Source organism: Rissa tridactyla, chromosome 1 (genome assembly GCF_028500815.1).
Source record: "Rissa tridactyla isolate bRisTri1 chromosome 1, bRisTri1.patW.cur.20221130, whole genome shotgun sequence".
NCBI classification, from domain to species: Eukaryota; Metazoa; Chordata; class Aves; order Charadriiformes; family Laridae; genus Rissa; species Rissa tridactyla.
The window spans coordinates 62,453,647-62,474,104 of record NC_071466.1 but is presented as its reverse complement, the minus strand read 5'-3'; the positions used below and the strand labels follow the sequence as shown (position 1 = coordinate 62,474,104).

General features: G+C 37.4%; 1 protein-coding gene across 5 annotated transcripts in view; it reads left to right on the top strand.

The window, feature by feature from the left end:
- FGF14 (fibroblast growth factor 14) overlaps positions 1–20,458 on the top strand; it is a 424,635-nt gene that overhangs the window by 296,627 nt on the left and 107,550 nt on the right. For 4 of the 5 annotated variants that reach the window (XM_054215493.1, XM_054215521.1, XM_054215529.1 and 1 more), the window contains one exon: positions 16,687–16,797. The exons of the other annotated variant lie outside the window; for it this stretch is intronic. In XM_054215493.1, the coding sequence (XP_054071468.1) occupies positions 16,687–16,797 (111 nt within the window). The remainder of the gene's footprint in view (positions 1–16,686; positions 16,798–20,458) is intronic. 5 annotated transcript variants of the gene reach the window in all.

Genomic DNA, 20,458 nt, shown 5'->3' with positions numbered 1-20,458 from the left:
CATACCAATTTCCAGTTTATTCAGCTTTCAATGTCTCAGGAGTTTAAGAAAAGTCTTAGAGCTATTTACAGTGTACAAACAGTACCGTTAAAATGCTTTGTGACTTTTCAAATGAGGTAATTCCACTGAGAAATTATTTATTCTGAACAACACATACCCAGTAGTTAGCATGAATTTTCCAAAATATAATTTTAAAGCAGATTATTTTATTTGGAATTGTTTGGAAACTGTTGACAAGTGTTTCTTTTTTTTTCTTTTCCCCCCCTTCCAGTTGCATTCATCACTAGATATTAAAGCACTGGGGAAAGATTTTATAAGCTGTCATTCTGCTACATAGATAGAAGGTTTCTAATAAGTGATGTCTATTTGTGCTGACATCTATTTATTTTATTAACAGTGGCAAGCCTTTTCCCCTTGCCTTCACTTCCCCCACTTTAAATTCCTCTATTCAAATCCTTCCATTTGCCTCAACAGTGGGATTAATACTGTCTTACATAAATGAAAACACTCAATTTAATCTAAAACTCAGGGTAGTAATTGGCCTCTGACATGCTTGTAAATAGCGGTTTCTGTCTATCCAGTAGTTAATTGTGTCTTTTCCAGGCAAGTCCTTTTGCATAGCCTCGTAGGGGCATCTACATCCTGGACTAGGATGCAGAAAACCTCATTTTTATTACTGCTTTGGACAAACCATCCATCCTGTTTGTGCTTCTGTTTTGCCGTCTTTAAAGTGAGGGTGATGCTGGGCTCCTGTGTTGAGGCTCTTCCTGGAATCTGCTGGCACAGGGTCTTATTACTGTGACTTTGCAATATGAGGCCAGTGCTCATCCTCCTCCAGGAATGTGCCCCAGTGCTCTGGGCTGGCCCAGTCCCCTCTGAAGTGGAGCGTGACCCACCCTAGTCTCCTGACTGAGACCTCTGGGCTTCGCCCACGGGGCAATTCTCACCTTCTTCGTGCTGCTAGAGTCCTGCCATAACTTTATATTCATTATATTCATTAGAGTCTACAGAATGTTGTAATCAACAGGACCCATACAAAATCTTGTAGGTACCACAGTGGTTTTTTTTAACCTGGACATAATGGAAGCAGCCTATCTTTACTTTGGACTTGAATATTCATTTCAATGAATAACTGTATGGCCTTTAAAATATTTACGTCAAAATATTCAAAACTAACCATGTTCTAAAATTTAAAAATGCAAACTAGAAATACAGAGGCAACTTGTGATGTAATTTTTGGCAGAAATTAAAAACTAACTTTGGTTTTCTTTGTATTAGAGTTGGACGACTTGGAGATTTCAGGAAGCAACCAAGGAAATTTGATAGCAGACACCTGTCCTCTCTGAGTGCCTGACACTTTCCCAGGGTGTAGATTCTGCTCTTACGGGAATTTGAATCTGGTAGTAATACTCTGCTCCCTCAGTGCATCTGTGTTTTCCTAATAGGGCGTATATCTATGACAATGTCTTTAGGTTTCGGGCCCTTTCATATACATCAGAACTATGCCAGATGCCAGTGAGTGAAATCAGAAGCCACAGAATTGATCCCGTTATCTCAAGTGGAAAGGATTTGTGTGCCTCTTTGCTTTAGATGTGAAATTTCGTAGGGCAGGGCTATTTTTAAAGGTACCTTTCTTTGCAAGCTTGTTGATTCTAAAATGCAGAGCTCAAAGCAACAAGAGTCTTCGCAGACATTTTAGTTTAACTGTTTTGCTCTTTGTAGGGGGAAAGGCATGAACCTGGGAGCAATCTGGAATAAGCCTTTTATTTTCAGATAGGCATTTTACAATTTTTGTTACTATTATTTTTCCAGCTTTGAAGCAAGTCTTGAATATTTCAAGTTGTTAGTCAAATTAATTTTAAAATTATCTAATTGAGCTCATCTTTGAAATGAAGTGTTTACTCTTTGACTGAATTAAGTGTTTAGTTTTTCAGGAAATGAAGGATTTAAAATCTGAGTTACGCATTATTTTGTTTGTTTTGGTGTTACCCAATGTTTTTTCAACTGGCAGTGGTACACCACCATTGGTCACTTTGGCCTATTAGAGAAGAATGGAAAAGCTGTTAATCCATTCCGTTTCGATTTTTATTTCAAGGTATCTTTTTCTTTTATTTGGTAAACTACAAAAAAAATTTGTTGATCTTTGTTCTAAAAACAAAGGCCAGCCGTCCTACCTCCAGGCAGTTGCCGGTGCTATGGGGGCTCATATCCAAGTCCTTTCTCAGTTGCAAACATCCTGGGTGACACCTCGGTTCCTTTATTCACATCATCCAACTTCAGACTTCTGTCTTCATCATCGAGCACCCTGAGTAGTTTATGTAGTTTATGACCTTTATGACCTTAGTAGTTTATGACCTTTCAGAGCACGAGTCAGGGCACTCATCTTAGAAAGCTGAAGTCATAGGATGTAAATAGTTTCTGAGCCATGTGTGTCAGTTCTTTTCAGTGAGGTGAGTTGCCACTACTTGTCTACTTACTGTTGCAACAAGGAAGCATTTGCTGAAAAACCCCTCTGTTGCTTTGACAATACAATGGCAAGGTTATGGTTACCTTCGGTAGGGAATTGCCCAGCATCTTCAAGCCTTGTATTGAAAGCAAAGTTGTTGCTCAGCTGCTTTCCAATGTCCTGTGCTTCCTTTGGCATATTTTTATGTTCCCTAGAAACAACTGGAGCGAAATTGATTATAAAGCGGCATATTTCTGGTTTGGCCACAAAATATGCACTAAAAAAAATCTTGTGTGGGTTTTGCGGCAGCACGCAGCTGACGGTGCGTTAGTTCGGGTGACGGGAGCATTTACCTTCTCTTTCCCCTTTCCTCTTCTTCCTTCCCTGGTAAAGGCACACTTTGCATACAGCTAAAAATAATTCCTTAGAAAAATCCGACATGACCCACTCGATGGGGCCACTGGCACAGATTTTAATGAAGAACCTAATAAAGCATAATCAAGGCCCATACATGCCTCTCCTCTCTGTGTCAAAAAGGGAGTTTGGCTTGTGTGTCAAATCTGAACAAGATTTATGTCGGAGATTTCTGTATTTGAGTGTAGAAATAAAGAGCTACATCAAAGGCCTCTGAAAAATAAACAAGGACTTCCGCTATATGTGAGCTCTGTTGAAAAAGAAGCAGATTAAATTTGGACAGCTTTCTGAATTAGTAATATCCTTTCTGGGTTGGTTTTGTTTTTTTTTTTTCTGACTGCACTTCAGAGCTGTAGAGTTTTGGGTTTATGTCCTGGTAAAAAGTAAAAGTGTTAGGTATTTCGTGCTGTGCTACGGTGTTAGTGAAGTGCATGTAAACATGTGCTGGAGATGTGTTATGATACTAAACCCTGCAGCACTTCACCTGAAGTATCACACACGAAATACCAGCAGCACCTCTGATTATGGTACATGGGAGCAGCCCTCGGACTGCACATCAAACAGCCCAAGTCTAACCCTAATTTAAGGATTAGAAACTGAAAAGGGGACAGGCAGCGAGTTATTTTACGCTACGCTGAGTCAGCGCAGGGTTTTGCAGGTAGCGTGCCCACCTGCTGACCAGTCTGCGGCCCAGGCGTGCTCGGCCAGGCCGAGGCCTGCACTGCAGGCCCTGGGGCCTTGCAGCCGCCCCTCAGCAGCCAGCCTGGCCCTGGCCGTGGAAAGCTCAGGCTCTGGGTTGTGAAGCTGAAGAAAGGTGAAACATTCAGCCGAAGGCTGTCATTAGGACATTATTACAGAGTCAAATTTGCGCCACGTGTGGCAGTCATAGGGACTCATAGCAGTGCTGTCACTGCAGCCTCAACAGGCACGGGCAAAAATTGCTGTGGAAATCCCGGGGACAAATTTCCTGCTTTTCCATCTCTAATCTTTCAGCTTCAGGTATCATTTAAATTGTCAGTATAATAAATGTGTAGGAAATGTAAGAGATTTAAAGAGAGTTTAATATTAATGCTCAGAACAGCTTGCAATTTGTTCTTTAGGAGCATACCTGTTGGCTCCTCTGAGTGCTGGTTTGCATGGTAGCACCTCAGTCTTCACTGGGGCTCACAAGGTACCGTTGCAGTACCAGCAAACGGATCTGGAGAATGAAATTGCTCTTGATTTCTGTTTAAAACATGCTAGTTGAATGTCTATGTTCTGTAAAACTTCAAAGTAAAGGGTGGAGTGGAACCCCTGGTGTGAGAACAGTCAGCAGCTGATAGCTGAGGATGCTAAGCGAACCAGTTTAAGTTTATTTGTGCCCATATGGCTTCATTTTTATAGTATAGGTGGGTCTCCTAACACAACATTAAGAGTGAATGAGAGGCTGTCTGGGTCACACCATTAAGTCTAGTCCAAACAGAATAATCCGACAGGGGCTGGAGTTGAGTCCTGGGGAGGAAAGACTCATCCAAAGGCTTGAGAGCATTAGCGTCTCCAGAGGGTGAACGGGGCTGAAAAGCATATGATAGGTGATTTGGGTGGATAAGTAAGCTCTCTTGGGTGTAATTCATTCGGTGCATTTTTGACCTGTCCTTCAGAATGAGGGAAATCATACCTAGATTTGCCTGCTTCTTCCTGCTTCTTCTTGAATCCTACTCCTCCTTGATCACTAGTTCAGGGGCAGATGTCCATACCTGGTCAGAGGAATGTCATTTATTATGTCACTGGAAGACACCAATGACAGGTCTGGAATAGTATCTAGTATCTTCGCACACCTGCAATACATGAAGAGATAATGCTAGACTTAACAAGGAATGATGCTGGTGTAACTATTTTTGGCCAAGCAGACCGTGAAGGGAGGAGCCATCATCGTGTAAGTGTTGTGGCTCAGCAGGCTTGAGGACTATGTTTCGATTTTGGGGTTTTTTTTGCCAGTTTTGTATTACACATCTTGAGAGAAAATACGCATTCGGAACTGCCATGGATCTTCAGTTTATCTCACTACTCTGCAAAATGCGTGTGATCACTGATGAAGTTGCTGGTGGCTTTGGCTCAATGTGCTGATAGACTTCTGTGTATACAACCAGAAATTATAGATTGTGTGTTATTTCCTGGTAGCTATGAGGTGGAGTTTGTATCTTCTGCTAAGTGCATAGTTAGCCTAAAGAGAACCTGAGTGTTTCTATAAATTTGTGAAGGAGGACATATTTGACTGATGGCATATTTGTTTTATTTGTTTAAGTTTACAAACATGTTTTGTTATTAAAGTTAAGATGTGATTGGGGAGCAGGGAGGAGGGCTGTCTTCTTATGTTCTCTTTACTGCTCAGCATAGTTGGATATGCGCATCTGGGAAAGGATGCTGGACTGAAGGGTACAGCAGGTAGGGAGTGAAAGACAGGATGTGAGAAACGGGGCAAGGAGAGCCTGTCACCTGAACAGGTTAAAAAAAAGTACATGTGATAGATGTGTAGCCAGTTCTCCACGGTGAGCGAGATGGACCTGAGGCAAAGTAGGATGAAAAACCATATTTTGAAGTCACTGCTGGGGTAGTCTCTGCTGACTGTGTCTCCGCCATATCATCAAAAGACTCAGAATTGGAGGATTTGCTCCTTATTAGTGAATAATTGAGTTGACCTGAAGTGTTTCTGCTCATTTTTTCATACATGCTACGAGTATAGTTGTGCTTAGCTTCTGCTTACTAGCTAAATATTCTGTACTAAATAGCCTTTCCAAGAGAGCCAGAGTAATCTAGGTGAGATAAATGATTTGGTTTTGTTTGGGTTTTTTTGTGGGCTGGTTTGGGTTTTTTTTTCCTCTAGGAGCATTAGGTGGCATAAAAGGAGTTTGCCACTTATAGCCATTTTTGTTGTGCTAGAGTCAGTCTCGAAGCAAGAGCATTTCCAGAGAAGCAAGGTAGCAATGTTTTTGCTGAGGTCCCTCCAAAAGGATTTGTTGAGTTCGAAAAGCCTGTCACAGTTTTCTGTGATCTGTCCTGTATCATCAGTGTCAAAATCTACTGATTTCCTTAAAGCCCAGCTCCTCGGGTCATTTAACTTATAAGAGGTTTTTTTTCTTTCTGTGTGTTCCAAGTTTTCTTGGATAGCAGAGATGAGGAGAAGACAAAAAGCCTTGAAGTGATGGCCCAAGTTAACCTCAAACTCAATAAATAAGCAGTGAGCACCTCCAGTAAAAAGGCAAGTCTTTGTCATACTGATAGAAGAAACGAGTCTGTAATTCTGAAGTTCTTCAAGTACAGGGGATTATTTTCTTGTTGCACTGGCTGAAGATCAGTTTTCCAAGCTGCTTCTCTTAAGATTTCTGAATTGTGTTTAATACCACAGATTGTAAGGCCTTGCAGTCTGTAGGTTGAACAAGACTCAACTTTCTCACAGGAAGGATTTGGGGAAAATGTGATCTCAGAAAACGAAAGCAGCCATGCATTGCTTCTTTTTCTGTCTCTCCATCTCACTGCATTCTTGCAAATAAAAGATACAAGTGTTTGCGTGTGTGGTAAAGTATAGGAAAATGTCTGCTATTTCTTCAGCGGGTCCCTGATTAAATAGCATTCCAGAGTAACACTTAGTTACACTGCAAAATTGAAAGAACAACTGAAATATTTAGTATGACTTGCTATTTTCTGGTTCAAGTCGTTCTTAATAATCCACTTCCTATAACTCACAACATTTCTTGGGTATATAATTTGGGTTTTTTTTTTTTTAAAAAAAGGAGCTGCAGATCCTCAATTATACTTTTTTAGTGATTTTGCCTGGCTTTCATTTTTGTTGCTGTTAGAGATTTTGGAGATTAAACTGAAGATAGCAACCCTTTGTGAAAGAGCAATGGAATGTTATAAAAATGTTAAATAATTATTAATGGTACTGTATGTATGATATTAAAAATTCTCTTGTAGATCTTCCATGTGAATTAATATCATTGTATTCATGCTTTCCTACACAAATGAATATTTTTCTAAATAAATCAGGTATTTTATTCATATTAACAGTGAAAACTTCAGCTTGTCTGATGGGACCTCTGTAATCTTGCTTTATACAGAAACAATAAGCATTTTTCCTAACTAATAACAAATATGGAAATACATTTATTTCCTTTTCACAATGGGATAATCCATTTCTCAATCTATTTTCCTTTCATCCTGGCCACATATCTTTGGAGTCCTATATCTTCATATCATCAGTAATATTACTTGTTCATGAAGCGGACCGAAATGTAATTTGCCTTTAACAGTTCTCATTTTGCTGGTATTTTATGTCTTTGTAAACAAATCTGTTCAGACAGTGTTGGTGAATGACATGGTTTGACAGTGAGGACTTATATTAAAGCATAAGGATTAAATAATAATATATTTTTAAAAAGTTCAACTAAGGAAAATTTTGACTTTTCCACTTTTTTGAAGGTTGGAAGACAGTTTTACTGATCCATATTTTTCATGGTAAATGGTTACTGTCAGATACAAAGAAAACAAGCAATCCCTGTGTTTTGTACATCATTGAACACTTCTTTATTTCCTTTTGAGTTTTTGCATTTTTTTTTTTAAGGATCAAAAAAGTTTATTTGTCTTTGGTCACAACTTAATGCTTTTATTGTTTTATTAATCAGGAGTTTACATTTGTGCACTAAATTGTTAGCACCAATGAAAAAGAACAAGAAGTCATGTTTCTGTTGGCTTTCTGATTTATGTGCTTAAATCTGCACAAATCTCAGCTCAGTCTACACAACTCAGCTATAGTGGAAATGACAATTTGTGATTTTTTAAAATTTTGTAAAATATAGTAATATGGTGGTGACAGTAAAAATTGAGACTGCTGTGTTAGGAGATATTTGAAATCTGTTGCACCTAAAACCAGGAAAGTCTTATATGTTGTTCAGTTATCAAAGAAAACCGAGTGTGTTTCCTCTGCAATGAGTCCATGACATATCATACAAGAACAAGTCCTACGAGGAGCAGCTGAGGCAGGCGGGGTTGTTTAGCCTGGAGGAAAGGAGGCTGAGGGGAGACCTCATCGCTCTCCACAACTACCTGAAAGGAGGCTGTAGAGAGATGGGGGTCCGTCTCTTCTCCCAAGTAACAGGCGATAGGACAAGAGGAACTAGCCTCAAGTTGCTCCAGGGGAGGTTTAGGATGGATATTAGGAAAAATTTCTTCACCAAAAGGGTTATCAAACATTGGAACAGGGTGCCCAGTGAACTGGTTGAATCACCATTCCTGGAGGTATTTAAAAGAGGAGTAGATGTGGTGCTGAGGGACATGGTTTAGTGGTGGACTTGGCAGTGTTAGGTTTATGGTTGGATCTTAAGGGTCTTTACCAACCTAAATGATTCTAAGATTTTTTAGAATATATATTGCAATTCTTAGTTATCACTTCGTAACTAGGTAAAATCTCCTTTGTCCCAGTTCGTTGACAGTGCAATTCATCTGTTTGCCTCCACTTTTGAGGCTCGTCAGTAGATGAAAATGTAAAAATTCTTGAAAGTACTGTGCATGGCTTCTTTCAATATTTTGTGCTACTGGCAAGAAAGTAAAAGTTAATATAATACGCTGTGTTCTTGAGGTGCACATTTCAGAAGTGTTGCTGTTGCATATCTAAGCAGAGGGAATATACTAATTCATTTTGTGGGCTTTTATGTATTCTGGCAAGAATTAAATGAAGTTAATAACAAGTTAAGGATTCCTGACACTTGGTATTATGGAAACTTCCTGTATGCAACAGTAGAAAATGGAGTGTGGTTTAGGATTTTATACTTAGCATTGCAAATTATCCTGCTATCCTCTTGCCATTGAGCATTACCATGATAATTTCAAATACTTTTAAAATAGATTGTTTAGATGCTTTCCAAATTTAATTCTAAGTCAGTTTGTGAAAGAAGTAGAAGCTGACTTCAAATATTTCATTGCTTTGGGATGCAGTATGCAAGGAGACAAATAGTCAGAACTGTAAAAATAAAAGTAATGTTTAAACATTTGATTCTAAAAATGGAAAGGGAGAATTAAATTGATTCTTTGGTAAGATAGGTGTTACGTGAAATACTTTGTTACATTTGGAAAGGTCATCTATGCCCATCCTATTGTGCTTTCAACGTTAGTGACACCTTCAGAGAAATCTCATTCTTAAAACCCATTTATTTACTGAATCAAAGGGCAATGAGTTAGTCAAATTTTTTATGTAAGTTAAATGGTAATAGAATCTGTCACACTGTGGTGCTTTTGTATTTTTGGAATGTGACTAAAATAAAGTTTGGTCTTTCACAAGGCCTTTTTATGGGAAGCTAACAAAGTGGAGATTATTGCAAAAATGAGGACACAGAAATTACTAAACTCTGGGATGTATTTAATGGTTTTGTTTTAAAGAGAAATTTTAAGCATTATTTTGTATGATGTTGGTGTTTTACTGTCAGAATTCAGAAGGAAGAAAAGATCAGGTAAAATTTAGATGTTCAGGTATAGGAAGAAGTCCTAAACAAAACACTAGAAAATTATTTTATCTAAGCCAAGAAGATTCATAAGATGATATTTTTTAGGCTTATGTAAAATTAAAAGAAGAAATAAAAATCGTAATAGCAAGACTGCTGTAACATGGCACTTGAGACAATAGAATTTTTAGCATTTCAAAGTAAACTTAGAGAAAGTGAATGTAGTTGCAAAGAAGATTTTGGGTCAGTGGAAGATGATGCTTGTCAGACAATAGTTAAATGCATTAAACTGTGACTAGTGCTATCTAAGTAAGCCTGGAAGTAGAGGCCAGATTTTTCTCAATATTTCTGTGTATAACATCAGCTATTTTAGATGTCGAGAAATTAGAAACCATTGAATTTTAGCGTATTAGAAGGAATGTGGTTCAACTGTGAAAGGCAGTATTTAGGGAGGAATCTCCCAACAAATCCATGTGTTGCAAGATCAGACACATCAGAGGTGTACAATATAGTCCAGTAGGAAAATAAATGCAAATTATTAAATGAAGTTACTAAAACTACCACACCTGGGTAAAATTGTGATTTTGGAACAATGTGTTTTTTTAACAACATAAACCTCTTTCCTTTCCAACAAATACCCTCCAAAAATAATATGGCTGGTAAAGGAGACTTAGAAATTATGCTGTAGACAGGTCTATTAAATGCAATCATCTTGTGAATCTGAACAGATATAAATTATCCCAGCTAGAAGCCAAGTTCCTGTAATTCTATTGACGATCAAATATGTTCAAGTAAAACCTCGTAGCAAGAAGCAAAACTCATGTAGTTTGAAATGTGTTGTAAGACCTGGAGACAAAACATCAGTGCACACAAATGTAAGGGAGCGCATTTTGCAGTTAACATAAAAACATTTGCAATACAAAGGCAAGGATGCCAGTACCAAGGGTACGATGCTGTGCTTTCAAGAAAAGCAACCATTTTGCAGAACTCTGACCTGCTTTCATAGTTTACCAAGAAATTTCATCAGCTCTGTGGAAGTGCCAGTGACAATGGCAGTGCAGGAATGTAGGAGGACTCTCTGTCTCTCCTCAATGTGCTCTCAAAGCGAGGTTCTGCGGGAGACGAGCTTGTGATGTGAGGCATGAATGGACAAAAAATAGTGTTAAAAATAAACACCGAAGTTGAGTGCCCTGTAATCATTTTGAGGACAGAAAAATAAGTGAGCACAGAGAAATAGGCTCACAAAGCCACCGCGCTTCAGAGTAAGTACTATTATTACTTATGGGAACAGGGAATAATGGAAGCTATTGCTTTTCTGAGTTCATATTATATCCTTTTCCCCTCTGTCCTGAATAGAGCAAAACTTTCTTTTAAAAATATTTTTATTTCAAGTTTAATTAAACTTTAGTTTTCTGATGTGTATTATGAGTTATTGAAAACAATATTAAAATCAGAGAGCGCTAGAATATAAATGTCCCTTTTTAATCATTTCCTATTAACAATGAGAGAAAGTAAAAACAAGAGGATGAGAAACTTTGAAACATTGAGACACCGGGTGACAGGACAGTCAAAATAATAAAGAAGTTAGAAGTATATAAAGCTTTTGAATGCAAGAGTTGTATCATAAGAACAGCTGAAGAATTTAATAATGAAGGAACATTACAGTTTTAGATGGCTTTTTAGGATTTTGTCACCTTTAAACAAAGTACAAAAGTCTGCATTTTGAATTCCCCGTTGGCTATGTACTTGCTTTAGGAACCTTGCTTTTGTGATTGTGTAACATACATATCAGGATCCTGCACTTTTATGTGCTAGAATGACAATGCAAAACTTGCCAAAAACAAGGCAAAAGGAGTGTAATGTGATCATCTGTACTGACTGTACCTGTTAGAATACTGTTGCAATTAAACATAAACATTATGCAGGAACTGAAATACTTGAGGATCCAAAAAAGAAATGTCATTTCACATGGGATTTGGTCCCTCCTTTTGGAGCTGAATTGCCTAGTGGAAAATGTTTCTAAAATACTGAGCAGTACTGACACATAGTTTAAAGTTTTGAATAGCATCCAGACATTAATCTGAAACATCAGTGGGTTTCTGTGCAAGGCAATGAAGGGCTGGAGGCTGCCTTAAACTGTGGTCTAGTGGATGGACTCTAATCCCGTGTGTGGCGGGTAGTTGTTACGTGGAGTAGAGTGGCTTCAGCAGGAGGGACTGCAGCAACCCCAGTTCAAAGCTCCACACAACACTATTGTCAGGATACTTTTGTGGGAGGAGTCAAGAAAAGTGGCGTTTTACACGTCTCAGTCTCAGGCCTTACAAACTAACTGGGAGACGGGTCCGGAGTGGGTGAGGCACTCTGTGCTTTGGGTGGATGTTTTGCTTCCCAACTTCACAAGAAATCTGGGGGTTGCAGCTTTTGGGGGATGTGGGTTTTTTTAAAAATCCTGATACAGATTATCAGTGTTGTTGCTATTTCAAATAAAGTTTAATAGATGAGAGAGAAGATTCCTAAAAAATGCTGATCATAACATCAGCGAGCAAGAAAAGACAGGCAAGTCATGGTGACTATTGGAGCACCAGAAATCTTTAAAAAAAAAGACGCCTGATTTATTCTGAACCAGCCTGAGTGGTATTTTTAATACTGAAATATCAGTAAGTAAGAACTGCAGGAGGAAAATGCAAGGAATAAAGAACAAGTAAAATGTGAAGGACCTGGAGCTACCAGTTGTTAACATGAGTTTGATGCTATGCTATCTGAGCAGAACAAACCTCTAAATACTGGCTTTCATTTGACTCGCTGAGCAACTCATTTTGTAATTGACTGGATAGTGCAGTTTATTCTCCATAAGAATGTGAGTTGATATGAAACTAACCCACCATTAAGCATTTGCTTGCCAGCTCAAACAGGCTTTTATTTAGTAACTTTACTCAAAAGAGGAAGTAAATAATGTCAGGCAAAAAAAGCCCTCCTATGGTAAAAACTAACAATTAAAACTCCAGTGGATGCTAAGGGATTCATTTTTCATGGTGTTAAAATACAGTGGGCATATTCATCATTGTTCTTTTAGCATTGTGAATTCATGTATGTCTGAACAGAAAGGTGAAAGCCTTAACACACTTATTTAATGACTTTGTCCCCTTGTTTATTTTAAACCTATAAAAATTCTAAAGAGTTCTGTCCTGGCAACCTGTGGAGGTGGGGAAGGAGATTCTAAAACCATTCTGTTTGTGAACAGAAAATATTCTTAATTCAAAACATAAAATGTCATAATTGTTCTAAAGCAAAAGCTGCACTCAGCCCATCACGAGTTAATGCCAAAGCCGTTTTTGTAGCCACCATTCGAGGGAGGAGAGAAGGCATCTTAATTAAACTCTGCCTTTATTGAGGACATCAGAAAAGCTACTGACCGAGTGTGCATGCTAACTGCAATCATGCATCCTGCCGTCACCAGTGACAAGGGGAAAAAAAGCAACAAAAACAGGCTGCAAGTAGCTGCTGTCACGCAGGTTGCTGTGGAAGAGAGGCTTGAGAAGCTGTTGCTTTGTCCATTCAGTACAATGCCTTTGAATTTTTAGTGACAACCTCTAATTACTGCAAGTCAGAATAATTCTTTCCATGGTGGGGGCATCGCAGACTTGTCACGCTGAAGTGTTCAACATCAGAAGTCAAGGTGCAAAATAAGATCGATAAAAATCATTAGGAGATGTTGAACTGTCCTTTGATTTTGATCCATGGTGAAGTTTGCTGGTTTGGGTTTTTTTTTTCCCCTGAAGTCAAGGTGTTTAAAATTAAATAGAAACTGTATTTTTCACATAATCACCTGGCTGCAATAGCTAGGACGTTAAGAGAACTAGTGGCAAAAAATCTATAATAAAATCATGAGAGCTCGGAACTCTTTGGTGAGGTCGTCTACTCTCATCCTCTTCATTTGTGTTTTATTATTTTGCTGTATTCTCTTGCCATTTACTTTCTCTTTCATGTGAGAAGAAAAAGGTGTGCATGGGATGTAAAGGGTAAGGGTAATTGCTGGTCTGTCTACCTGTATCGCTGCAGTGGGAGTTAAAAAACATAACGTACCCAGTGCACGTGCAGACAGGCAGCATCAGTCCAGCATCAGCATCCAGCATCAGCTGGTGTTTCTGGGCATTGCTGGTCACTCCTGCTTTCTAGCAGACAGTAAAAAAAAAAAAAAAGGTGTGATCAAGAAGGATTTGAGAAACTCATTTGCAAAGCATTTGAAGCTGAGACTATTCCTGTAATATTATTAAGTGACAATGGGTAGGTAAAACACTATAGAAATACAGGGACTCATGGATTTCTCATCTCTGCTTCCTGCCCAGGTGTCTCAAAAAGGACCTGTAGGAGTCATTTATCTTTCTGCAAGGAGAAGAGATAAATTCCTTGCCTGACAGGATTGCCTGCTTCATCTTGGAGATATTTACCTTGAGGCTGTCTTTTTGACTATTGCTTATTATGACTTGCGTTGAGATTAATGAGTCACTTCATACAACTCCATCACTAAATCTGGGTTGCTTTTTGGCTAAGATCAAAGAAATACCATGTCTTGTTGTCCAGTTCCCCTAGCTTTTTTGAACACTGTTTGGCTAAAACATTTATTTGTTATTTACTTTGATTTGTAAATCCAAAGTTCTGTGAGATATAATAACGAATATTAAGATCAAGAACTAGTTAAAAATGCATGATTAAATTAATTTTCAGGAATAAAAGTTTTAATCTTGCTAAGGACACGTAGGAGTTTAAGGTACAAAAGATGTTCTCAGGAGGGTGAGTTAAAAGCGTTCTAATAATCAACAGGAAAAAAAGTAAAAAATTGCAGTTTCATGGGAAAAAAAATAACTTTTTTGCCATATATTAATATACAGAGATCTACTATGCACAATGAAAATATTAATAAGTAGCACATTATTAGTAGTAAATTCCAGATTTCAATGAAACATTCAAGTGAAAGAGCCACGTTTTGGGACAGTTTTGTTCAGTTCTCTGACAAACAAAACCATTGAAACCGTATACAAGTGAGATAAAATACATCACTATGATCCTCTGGTCTCATGATATAGTAGTTATTATTTTGTTGTGTTTGGACTTGAGTGAACAAATAAGTGAGGGATTCATACCCTGTCTCATCACACATAGCCTGAAATGCTAGCTGAAATGCATAGCTATCCATGAAAATATTTTCATTCAGATGTAATTTTGGATAGCTGGTAAAGCAGAGTTGATTTTAAATAATGTTTTTGTTGAAAACATAGACAAATGATTGTACAATTTCTTGTTAGAAACTAGATTTTATTTGTGAATTTAGAAAAATTAATAGAATGAGTATAAAGAACAACGTTGAAAGTCACTTCTAAGTTTCGCGTTTTTCCCTTGACGGGAACTAGATGTAAACAGCTGGTGATAGTGAGTCGACTGTACTTTGCCTTCCTGTGAGAGAGTTCTTTGAGCTAGAAGTGATGATAAATAATCCTTTATTCATGATTCTTTGGGTGTAGAAACTGTTTTTCAAAATACTAATATTTTTCCTGTAAATACTTTCTAAAGGTGTAGTTTTAATAATTTTGTTTTAATATTTTTCTTTAGTCTTTTAACAAGCCATTTTAATATGTGTAAAGCAAGTATGTTTAAAATCATCAGTTTGGAAGTTCATATTGAAAGCATGTGTTGATAGGAATAATGCCTGTGTAAGAGGAACTTGCCATTTTTAAATGATGAAAATATTTTTGAATTGCCTGATAAAGTTGATTGAGACAGTACATTCAAAGAAAATACAGTTTATTGTTTATAAATATAAAAAATATCTGTTTCTGAATATTCTTATATAAAGACAGAGAAACTTTTGCTTTTGTAAAAATTTAAGGAAAGCAAAATTTGCAGTTAAAGGCAAAAAAAATTGTAATGTGCTTACATGTTGACCATCAAATGTTTATATTATTTATTTCCATGCCTCAAATGTCCTACGGTGTTAATATTTATAGTAACAGTTTCTATGATATTTACAGATTAATCTTACATTTTTAATTTAGATGGGTTTACTGTTTAATATGACTTTGTAATTTGGGTAATCAAGAAAAACTTACCATTTTCATAACCATTTCATGGCACTGAGTCTCCATAGAAAGCTTCAGAGCATTCCACTCAGGGGCAGTTTTGTTTATTACTGTTTATTTTCACCTCCCCTTAGGATAGTGAAAGTAACACAGCATGATTCATTGTGAAAGCAATTATACACAAATTCAAGGAGCATTTTATATTCTGGCCACAGGGCTGCCTGGAAATAATTTCTGTCTGCTTTAGAAGTTCACCTGTTCATTTTATTATATATCTGTCTCAAAGTTTTTATGATTTTAGTTCATTATTGCAGAGCTAAGCATGATGCGGTACAGATGCTTTTAGTGCCATGTCCCCACAAGTTTATGTACTGGCTGCCTGGGGCGTGGCCAAATAGTTTATGTTTAACAATATTAAAACCATATCACACAGAGGTAACGTTGTTGATGTGATGTCCTTTTCCTCAGCACTGAACCATTTCTGCAGCAGCTTAATTTCTGATTTGGTAAGGCACCATCCTTAAGATGAATCATAAAGTTGTGGCTTGGCAGCCCATTTTTTGGCAATTTTCATAAATGTATTAAACAGAATAGCTTAACTGTTCAGCTACCTGAATTTCCCATATACTTTTAGCTTACTAAGGGTTTTTTCATGTTTTCTCCTCTGTTGAAGGAGAGTTATGTCTTCTCCTGACTGTGGGAGTTATTCCCTGGGGGGTGGGAGAGGGCAGGTGAATTGTATCCACTTCTAGATTGGAAAAACATTTTGGGAAGTCTTCAGATGGGACTGTTAAAATATATTATACCAGTTAAGTTTATCGCTTTTGGTACATAGTGAAAGGAGACAGATCTTTTTCTGCAAGTGTCCTTAAAACTTATGTGAAGTATAGTAAGTTACTCATATATATGAAATGAGTAGGCTTTTTTAATGTTTTGCTAGTTTTTGTAAGGCTCTATACTTGTTGCTGATGTCTAAAATTTTTTGCAGGGCTTAATCTAGCTAAAGTCTTTTGACTGTGGGTGTTTGGGATATTCTTTTTTTCTGTGTTTTATATCTGTTAATTTTAATGAAGGATGTTGGAGGCAGAGAACAGGACACACAACTGGCCTAATAATACTCTGTGGCGAGATTTTTCTCCATCTCCATCAGGACCCATCCTGTTGTAGTACTTTTAAGACGGCAATGCTGCTTCACCAAACTTCCTCCTACAGTGAGAGAAGTAGGGATAACTCGTGGAAAAAGTTTTGAGGCTAGTGACAAAATATGTTTGTCTTTCAGATCCCCAGCTCAAGGGTATAGTGACCAGGTTATATTGCAGGCAAGGCTACTACTTGCAAATGCACCCCGATGGAAGTCTCGATGGAACCAAGGATGACAGCAGTAATTCTAGTAAGTGACTGCCCCAGGGGAATGTCTTAATCACACACACAGATTGCATCGCTCGAGTGTGTATGCACAGACATGGGGTTAATGCCTTTGGAGGGTTTCTGAATGTGTTTTGTCGAAAGGAGGGTTCTGTCCATTTAAAGCCTAATGACCGCCAGCACGGTTCGTGCAGGACGTTGGCCTAAATATATTCCCTATGACAGAGAAGGCATGAGTGCTGGTGAACCTCAGAGGTGAGATATTTAGGCCAACAGTTGTCTTCTGGTAATTTTATAAGAATGGTAAAATTATATTAAAAATATTTTTTTATAAAAGCTATGTATTTAACATAAATTTCTTATCTTCAAATAAATGACAAACCAAATAAAAAAAAAAAAGGAAACAAAAATTCTTTGAAAAATCTGACCATATGGCCCTGACTCAGTAAAGCAAATAAGTGTATGTCTAACTATCAAAATCCTGCTCAAAACACATGCTGAAATACTTTGCTGAACTGGGGCTAAAGATCCTAGAGTCCCTATACCAGCATGAATTCCACTGATTTTAAGAGAATTTCTGCCAGTGTAGGGACTGCGACAGTAGCAGTTTTCAAAAATATTCCAAAGAAAATCAGTGTTGAAAGGTTGTGTGGGTCACTGCTTTGGTACTGTTTTCCTATGATACTGCCACATATTTTCATTCAATGAGCATATATAACTTCAGCTGCATATGATAATTAAGCAAACCTATTCTTATGCTAGAAACAGTTTATTTTTAATTTTTTGTTTAACAGAGAACATTTGTATTTTGTTTATTTTAATGATAATGGCATATTTAAGTAACATATTTTTGTGTGATCGAGGTCTATTTTAAGCATTTTTAATACAAAAGATTTATCTTCTTATTATGTATATATAAATAAGCCTTTAGTTTCCTCAATGATGTTGGAATTAGGCTATAGAAATTAACGAATTTGAGGTTTCTGCTTTACTTTGGTTAGGTTCCTGTTTTATCTGTTAATGCCCGGCTGTCATTTTTAACACATTTCATCAACAGATAGCATGATCATCTTTTATTGTTCTTTTTTTTTAGAATTGAGAAAAATAGTTGATTAATCTATGTTGATGTGTATTTCTCTGCTTCTTTTCCAAATTACTTTTTTTTCTCCCGTATTCCTTGTATCTTTTCTTCCTTCAGTGTGTCCATCTCTTATACCCTCTTCTGTACTGCACCACATACTAAGACCTTGTACAGACAAGATCATTAGTGCTTTTTATAGAAGCTTTGCCTATATGAAGTCCAAGAAATGTGTATTAGAGTGTGAGTGTGTATCTCTTTCTCCCTCTCCTTCTCTCTCTGCCCATCTTTCTCTTATTTTCAGCTTCAGTGAGGAGGTGTGTATGACTGCAACAATTCTGGAAAGTTTTTTGTTGTTTATGGTTTTTTTAAAGTCTTAGAACTCTATGCATTTTGAATCTTTGCAAAGCTAGACCATAGTGCCTTACTTTCCTCTTTTCGCTGTTGTCACCTTTACAGATCTTCCTTTTTTTTTTGCTTACTATGTCATTTTCCCTGCCTTTCCCCTCTTCCCCGCCTTTCTGGATTTCCATCTGTCTGCCCATCTCTCTTTTTCTTCTCAGTTGTTCCAAAATCCAGAATGAATATTCTATATTATAGATATTCTGAAATGTAGAACTTCTCCAAACCCAACCAAATACCAGATAGAAGTATTGCAGATTTTGAACAAGTACTATTATTGTATTTTAAGTCCACATGACTTTTTAGATAGAACAAGCTTTTTCATAGAAGTGATTTTTTTTCTGTCTTTAACTGATGTGATTCACTATTTGTCTCTTCACTAGTCCAATTTTACAATATCCTTTAGTAAAGACAGGTTAGACCATAAGGATGTAAAATGAATGTGTTTTCCAGGAAAGCATACAACCTCCACCTTAAATTTTGCTAGTCTATATGATATATATTGAGAGTTGAAAAGATTGATTCATTTTTTATATTCATGAATATATGAACATGTGTCTGCGCTTTTTTTGTGCTGCCAGTCTTTCTCCTTAGTTCTTTTCCCTTTCCACCCCATTCCCTTCCATTTCCTGATGAACTTTGTGTTTCCTATTGCTTTTCTCTATTGCAGCATATTTTGTTTTTCCTTTTCTCTTAAAAAAAAGAATCTCATTGATAAAATTCCTAGTCTTTTAATCTTCTATTTTGTGAGCTCCTTATCTTTATAATTTCTGTCTGAGGCTTACAGGTAAATAAGTTTTGGCATAACTTGCCATAAGGGATGGGCATATCTTAGTTGTCAATAGGACAGATAGTATGTTTCCCCTGATAGTGAGGATGACTTCCATTCAAAGTGTGTTTCGTAAAAATGGAGGAAATAGAGACTGCCGAAGAGTGTACATCTCTGCCAGCCTTCCACCCATCTTCTGCACTGTTCACTGTCCCTGAAGCCTGTGAAAGGATCCTCCTCATGTGCTGACCGTCTGAGTAGCTGGGTGTTGGAGAAGCCAGAGTGAGTGGATTAGCAAGGGACAGAGAAGTGATTTTTTTTTTTGTCTTCATCAAGAAAACTGTTTGAAGCTTAGTCATGCTGCTACTTTTTGTTCTGCTGCAATTTATTGTATCAAGCAGTTAGAGGACTGCTTGAAGTTAAAATTCCCTCAAGTGCATACATAATTTTGTATTCATTTTGTATGTATGCCAGTGAACATAAGTTACGTATTATTGGAGTCACAGTGTTATAGAGAGGTAGCGCAAAGATTAAGATATAGTCTATTCAAATTGAGTGGTTCTGTTCACAACCATTATTTATTTTTTTTTTTCTTTAAAGCTTCTTGGTAGTCTTATTAGGTGGCATTTTGCCTCTATCTGTAGTCAAAATGAATTTTACCAGTGGTTTCAGTCAGCTGCTATAGCCCAAGCCATTATCCCAACTTGCCTTAAGTTTGAATAAAAGCTAGGGTCTGCAGAGATAGATGGCAAGATTTTTTGTGCACAAATCACTGTGCACAAATTCTTCCATGAAAAGGGAAGAAAGATGTGACTGCTTGTAATTGCATCCCTGAATGTATTTTCATCTGCTCATGTTGGTGGCCGCGCTATCAGAACCCAACCTAAATAGAGCAATGGGCTTCAGTTCATTGTTGTGATTTCTTTTTATATCTTTTCCAAGTTACTGATGTTTTGTGACAGAGTATGAATTAATGCACCTATTGGTTAATGGTGCTGAGTTTCCTTAAAACACATCACCAGACCAAGGCTGTTATCTTAAACCATCTTGTGTGTGCAGTCTGTAATTTTTTGCCAAATTCTCAGTGATATGTGGAAAGAGGCTTTATTACACTGATTTTCTTGTTTTAGCTGGTTTTCTCTTTTTCCTTCCTCTAACGCCTTACAGTTTCTGGTTTGTTTTTGTGGCTTGCTTGTAGCGAAAGCAGGAGTGACTGCGGTTAAACCTGTAGGCTTGGTTACTGAGGTCCTACTCAGCATAGGTATCCTGCTCTAGCTCTAATTTTCCTGGATTTTACAGCAGTTCTCAGCATTACCTGGTGTGAACAGAACTTGCTTCAGTGTTGTCCATGGGCCTCATCATTATTAATTAGGAAAATGAAGCTACTACACAGAAACTATAAAGACATAGAAGAGTTTTTCATGTTGTGCTTGTGGT